Source organism: Carlito syrichta, unplaced genomic scaffold (genome assembly GCF_000164805.1).
Source record: "Carlito syrichta isolate Samal-C Ts95f unplaced genomic scaffold, Tarsius_syrichta-2.0.1 Scaffold307032, whole genome shotgun sequence".
In the NCBI taxonomy this organism is placed as follows: Eukaryota; Metazoa; Chordata; class Mammalia; order Primates; family Tarsiidae; genus Carlito; species Carlito syrichta.
The window spans coordinates 238,649-245,439 of NW_007251128.1; the positions used below are offsets into that span (position 1 = coordinate 238,649).

The 6,791-nt window shown below is 58.2% G+C and overlaps 1 protein-coding gene across 1 annotated transcript in view; it reads left to right on the forward strand.

Moving 5' to 3' along the window:
- The window catches only part of B3GNT7 (UDP-GlcNAc:betaGal beta-1,3-N-acetylglucosaminyltransferase 7), a 23,260-nt gene extending 20,488 nt beyond the window's left edge, over positions 1-2,772 (forward strand). The window contains exons 10-11 of the mRNA XM_021715383.1: positions 81-192; positions 1,545-2,772. Of these exons, the coding sequence (XP_021571058.1) occupies positions 81-192; positions 1,545-2,730 (1,298 nt within the window). The 3' untranslated portion in view covers positions 2,731-2,772. The remainder of the gene's footprint in view (positions 1-80; positions 193-1,544) is intronic.
- Positions 2,773-6,791: the final 4,019 nt, after the last annotated feature.

Genomic DNA, 6,791 nt, shown 5'->3' on the forward strand with positions numbered 1-6,791 from the left:
TTCCGCCGGGCTCGGGGTCCCCGAGGGCCTCCTGCGTTCGGGAGACCCTTCCCCTCCCCCCGGGCTCTCCTTCCCCGAAGCTGCGGCCGCCCACCCGCCTGCCCAGCCCTCTCGGGCTTTTCTCTTGCAAATGGAGCGGTCCAGGCAGGTGGAGCGCGCCTGCAGCCCGGGGTCCTCGCCGCCTTCCCCCCGGTGTGCCCCCGGACCTCCTCCGGCCCCGGCCTCCCGAGCTGGAGCGGGGCGGGGGGACTTCTCCGGAACGCCCAGGCTCTGCTTCCCTCTCTGGGAGGGTCGAGACCTGGGTCACACCCCCCAGCCCGCACCCGAGGTGACCCTGTCTTCCTCCAACCGCATGCCCCGGAAACCTTGGGACCCCGCAGAAAAGATGTCGCTCTGTGGTGCTCAGCCTGCATTCACCCTGTGTGCCTGGAGCTGCAACCCACCAGCCTTGAGGCCACCCAGGCGTCTGCCCTGACTCCCTGCCTCTTCCCCTCCCCACCCCTCTGCTCCTCCTCCCTTGGAGGTCAGCGCCAACCCCTGCTAGGCCGGCCCTGGAGGGCCACTCTGCTGACCTGCCCTTTCGCCCAAGCTCTCGCCCCCACGTCTCCACCTGGGAGACATAGCAGGCATGCTGGCGGGCGGAGAGGGTGAGCTGAGGGGGGTCCTGCGGGCCAGGGCCCAGGCACCAGGGCTTAAACACCACCAGCATGCCTGTTGGAGAGTCTAGCTTCTGAAATAGTGTGGTGGGGAGTACCTGGCCAAGGGGGTCCCTAGAGAGCTGGGACCGCATGTCTCCTAGTGGGATATGCAGTGAGTGGGGGATGTTAAAGTGGGGAGAGGGGTCCATGACCGTGGCAGGGAGTGCCCACTCCATTCTTAGGCCTCTGTCAACCATCAGGGCTGCTCTTTTTTGCTGCTGGGTCAGATGCACTGCAGGGAGGGAGAAGGGACAGGCTTCTTGGTGTCCCAAGCTGGAACTACTCTCCAGTGCGCCCCACAACACTGTGGAGCTCCCAGGCTGCAGGGAGGGTGCCATCTCTGCCCCCCCCCACACCCCTCCCTGGCCCACTCACTTAGTGATACCACTGCCTACTACTACCAGGGAAGGGTTGCACAGGGAAGTGGAAGCCCCTGGGTGCCAGGGGAACAGGAGCAGGGCAGAGGTCTACTCCTCTTCCCTGAGGTTCTCCAGGTGAGATGACAGCATTCCCTGGACTGCACACCCAGTGTCTGCTGGGCACTTTCTATAGCACTCCAGTCCTGTGTTGTAGCCCCATTTGGAGTAAGAAGAAATTACAGCTTGGAGAGGTTAAGACCCAAAGTCATTCAACTTGTAAATGGCAGGGTCTGAATCCAGAGTGTTCCATGAGGCAAGGTCAGGGTGGGAGAGGAAGCAGGACCCTCCTCTGAACACTCAGGGGCTCTGGGACTTGAGTTTGTGCCCAGGGTCCACATGCCCGTGCGGGACCACCACCTTGGGAGGCACTGGGCAAATCCTGGGCTCATGCCTTCCTCGCTTCTCTACACACTCCTCCCTCCCATAGGAAGAAGACCGTCTACAGGAGTGCGTGCCTGGCTCTGGCCCTGCTTGTGGCTGTGACGGTATTCCAGCGCAGTCTGACACCTCGTCAGTTTCTGCAGGAGCCTCCGCCACCCACCCCGGGGCCGCAGAAGGCAAGCGAACACCTGGTGAACCCCAACAGCTTCTGGAAGAACCCGAAGGATGTGGCCGTCCCCACCCCCATGGCCTCTCGGGGCCCCCAGGCCTGGGATGTGACCACCACTAACTGCTCAGCCAACGTCAACTTGACCCATCAGCCCTGGTTCCAGGGCCTGGAGCCACAGTTCCGGCAGTTTCTCTTCTACCGCCACTGCCGCTATTTCCCCATGCTGCTGAATCACCCGGAAAAGTGCAGGGACGATGTTTACCTGCTGGTGGTTGTCAAGTCGGTCATCACCCAACATGACCGCCGCGAAGCCATCCGCCAGACCTGGGGCCGTGAGCGGCTGTCGGTGGGCAGGGGCCGTGGCGCCATGCGCACGCTCTTCCTGCTGGGCACGGCCTCCAAGCAGGAGGAGCGCACCCACTACCAGCAGCTGCTGGCCTATGAGGACCGCCTCTACGGTGACATCCTGCAGTGGGACTTCCTCGACACTTTCTTCAACCTGACCCTCAAGGAGATCCACTTCCTCAAGTGGCTTGACATCTATTGCCCCCATGTCCCCTTCATCTTCAAAGGCGACGACGACGTCTTCGTCAACCCCACCAACCTGCTCGAATTTCTGGCTGACCGGCAGCCCCAGGAAAACCTGTTCGTGGGTGATGTCCTGCAGCACGCGCGGCCCATCCGCAGGAAGGATAACAAGTACTACATCCCGGGGGTCCTGTACAGCAAGACCAGCTACCCGCCGTACGCGGGCGGAGGTGGCTTCCTCATGGCTGGCAGCCTGGCCCGGCGCCTGCACCACGCCTGCGACACCCTGGAGCTCTACCCCATCGACGACGTCTTCCTTGGCATGTGCCTGGAGGTGCTGGGCGTGCAGCCCACGGCCCACGAGGGCTTTAAGACTTTCGGCATCTCGCGGAACCGCAACAGCCGCATGAACAAGGAGCCATGCTTCTTCCGCTCCATGCTCGTGGTGCACAAGCTCATGCCCCCTGAGTTGCTGGCCATGTGGGGGCTGGTGCACAGCAACCTCACCTGTTCCCGTAAGCTCCAGGTGCTCTGACCCGGGCCGGGCCACCAGGACAGGCCAGGGCACGTGCTCCTGAGCCCCCAAGGTATCGGGGCTGGAGCCGCGGCATCCGGGCGTAGCCTTTGGTCCCATCGGGGAGGTGGAGGGCTGGGGCCTCTGTGCCACTGGGTGTGGTGGGGTGCAGGTAGCCGGAGAGGGGCCTCCCTGTGTGGGTGATTTCCAGAGAGCAAGGCCCAGGAATGTGTTGGAGCTGCCCAGCCTGGAGGACACGAGCTCTGGCAGCCCCTCACCCGGGTCCGTTGGTGGCTCCCTCTGACCTGGCAGAAGGCCCTGGAGGCCTCTGAAGGAACCCTGTGCTCAGGTACCTGGGCTAGGCCTGGCCCCATGGGTCTGTGGCTGCCCCCTTGTCTTCACAGGGAAGAGTCTCCTTCTGCGAAATGCCTCAGTCTCCCCAGGGGCCCAGCGGTCCTTTCAGGAGAAGCTCAACCCTGTGCAGGCTCACAGGTGTCCCCTACAGCCCACGCCCCCAAGTCTCCTGGGGGAGGGGCCTCAGCAGGCTTTCTGCACCCCAGGCCTGCCTGGAGTCGGCCGCTCCACCTCAGCTCCTGGGGCCTCTGCTCCTGGCTGCGTTCTTGAAGGTATGGAAGCTCAACCAGCCGCTCTGACTACCTCAGTGCCCCTCAGATCCTCCCGTGGGCTGCAGGCCCACCCCACCCATGACACAGGGCAGAAGAGCAGTGCTCCTGGCCCCCGAAGTCCCGGTGCTGCCTGACCCAGCCCGAGCCAAGTCCTTCCCGCAGCACCCCTCACCCCGCAGGCCTGGCTCCCTGGCCGGAGAGTAGCCGGTTTGGCCCTGGAAGCGGACATTCCTCTATTACTGTGAAGTTTAATTTATGAAGAATTTGTAGGGAGAAGGCTCCAGGCCTCAGGAGGGGCGATATTCTCTCTGACCCTCCTCCCTTCTCATCCCTCATTCCAGCTGCTCCCCTAGCACCTCCAGACCCTTCAGAGCCCTGCCCCACCCACCCCCGCTTCCCCAGGGCCTAGCAGACCAGCATTTGCCCCTGCAAAGGGATGAATCAGGCCCTTGGTGATGGGTTTAGAAGGAAGCCACCTCCTACCTCAGGGTGGAGTCCTCTAGTAAAGATGGAGGGATCGACTCTATTTTCTCAATAAAGTGGGACTGGTTTTCTTTCTGGTGTGAAACTTCCTGTTCCCAGCTCTGTCAGAGGGCCTGTCTAGGGCCAAGGTTGCCGGAGATTTCTGAAGACACAGCTTGTTCCTTATTCTTGGCTGGTGGGTACACAAGGACCCCTTGAAGTAACTTAGAGGAGGATGGGCACTGGGATTAAAGTGGGGCGTGAGGGTGCTGCAAGAGAGAGACCTTGTGAGCTCACAGGGCACTCAACTGTTGCCGGTGTCCCTGGGGACAGCCAAGGTCTGGCCCAAGTGTGGGCTGATGCCTGCTCAGCCCTGCCTAGCATGAGGCCAGGGTTGGTCCCAAGGCCGTGTCAGTGGGTAGGATTAGGTGAGGAACTTAGAGGCTGCTGGGCTCCCTGATGTTCCTTCCAGCCAACCTGGAAGCATTGAAACAGGGGTTCCTGCCCCGTGCCAGGAATCTTGGCCTGAGCTGCTTACCTCCCAGATGGGGAGGGCAGCTGCCCCCTGAAGAGTCACTAGGGCAGTTGCAGTGAGCAAGCCAGCAGCTCCCTGCCGGCACTCAGCTCAGAGGCATTCTGAGAGGGAGTCAGATGCACGTCTGTCTTGGGCCCAGTCGCTAGGGAAGCAAAAGGGGGACTGTGTTACTGCTATTTCCTCTTCTCCAGCACAAGTCTTCCCACAGTTCCCTCTTGGCCACCCAGCTGCATAATTTGCAGGGCCTAGGACAAAATGAAAATACAGGACCCTGGCTCTAAAAAAAGTGTTAAGAATTTTAAGGCCAGACATAGTGGCTCATGTCTATAATCCCAGCACTTTGGGAGGCCGAGGCAGGAGAATTGCTGGAGTCCAGGACTTTGAGACCAGCCTGGGCAATTTAGTGAGACCTCGTCTCTACAAAAAAATTCAAAAAAATTAGCCAGGTGTGGTGGCACCCACCTGTAGTCCCAGCTATTTGGGAGGCTGAGCCCCAGGGGCTGAGGCTGCAGTGATCATGATCGTGCCACCACACTCCAACCTGGACGAAAGAATGAGACCCCAAATAAAAAAAAAAAAACAGATTTAAGATTGCAGTACTGGAGCATCAAGTCAAGTGCAGGGCTCTTTTGAGGGGCCTTTGAGACTGTGACGCCTGCCTTGTCCATCACTCATTCACATAACCAGGTCCTGCCATGGACTGCAAAGAGCTGAGGGGAATCGGGGCCTGTTTCCCAGGAGCTCACAGCAAGCAAGAGGGCAGCCAAGGAGACAGAGGCAGAGAGCTGCTGGACACAGGCCCAGAGGCAGCTGTGGATTCAGGCTGTACCTGAAGGCTCAGGCAGAGGGAGCAGCTTATACTGAGGGATGCAGGGAGGAAGGTGGGTGTGTTCTGAAGGGGAAAGGAACTCCTTGTGGGGCTGGGGTTCTGGTGAGAGAAGGGAAGGGAAGCTGGGAGGCAGAAAGAAGGATGTTGAGACAGAAGGATCCTGAGAGCAGGGCCTCGGGATGGATATGTGCAGGCAATCTGAGGGATCAGAGAGACCAGTGACTAAGGCCCCTGCACACCTTCCTCAGGCTCACTTTGGCTGTCTCTGGCTGGGCCTCATGGACACAAAGCTCCTTCTGGAAGATTCAGGCTTTTACAGTCTAGCTTCCTGGTAGTGATAAAGAACTGCGATGTCAGGGAGCATGTTTGATATGCGCGACACTACAGTAAACACTTAACGCATACAATCAGTATGACTTTAACTCAGGGTACAGATACAGTTACATTTTAATTTTTCTCATTGATTGCTTGAATCCCTCATGTACTCATTGGCAGAAAAATCAACATCACTCTAGGAGCCCTCTCTCAAATCATCTAAGAACCAGGCTCACATTTGTAATCCCAGCTCTTTGGGAACCCAAGGACAGAGGATTGCTTGAGCCCAGGAGTTCGAGACCAGCCTGGACAACACAACAAAAACCCGCCTCTACCAAAAAATTTTTAAAATATCGGGCTGTGGTGGCACACACCTATAGTCTCAGCTACTTAAAAGGCTGAGGTGGAAAGATCACCTGAGCCCAAGAGGTTGAGGCTGCAGGAAGCTGTGATCATGCCACTGCACTCCAGCCTAGGTGACAGAGTGAGAACCTGACTCAAAAAAATTGTCCAAGAACTTCAGGGGTTTCCCTAGTCCAAAGAGAATGTTCTCTGGAAAATCTGAGCAGCCATGTCCAGCTATCCCCACTTTCTCCACACAGTGGTGCTTTTGAACAGCAGAACTGTACAGTCCTGTGGCTTCAAAGGTGCCATCTTGACTCCCTTTGCAGCACAGGCTGCGGTAGTGCCCGTGCTTCTGAAAAAAAGTTGTATTTCTCTCAGTTTCTCTCACAAAATCAGCAACTTTTCCCCAAAGAGCAGCAGCATGCTAGGGGCAATGGGTCCTGTGGGTCCCAGTCAGAATCCCACAAAGTTACACAAGTTCTCTTTGGCCTAGGAAGCGCCTAAAACATTTCCCGACCGATTTTAGTGCCCACCCTGATTTGGGGGAGTGAGTTGGGGTGATGGATCTTAACTCTCCTCCGCCAAGGCCCTGGCTCTGCAAAATGACCCCCCCTCCCCTGCAACCAGCTCTGCATTCCGCGGGGCCTTGAAAAGCCGCAGCCTTTGTCAGGCCTCAAAAAGTCTGGTTCCACTCTTCCCCCAGGGCAATGGGTGCCTACTCGGCTACATTTACATAACTAAAGGAGACCATGCAAAGAATCTTGCCCTTAACAAAGAAAGCCTGTTCCTGGGTGACTTAACTCTGTGCACTAAGCTGAGAAGGAGCTGGGGGAACTTCTGGAATCCTGCTATGCACTTTGTTCAAGTAAAGCCATGGAGAACCCCAAGAGAAGGATCCCGCCGCTATTGTGCGACAGACACGATTTGAACTCGCGCCCCGCGTTCCTAACCCCCACACCTCCCAAGGCTT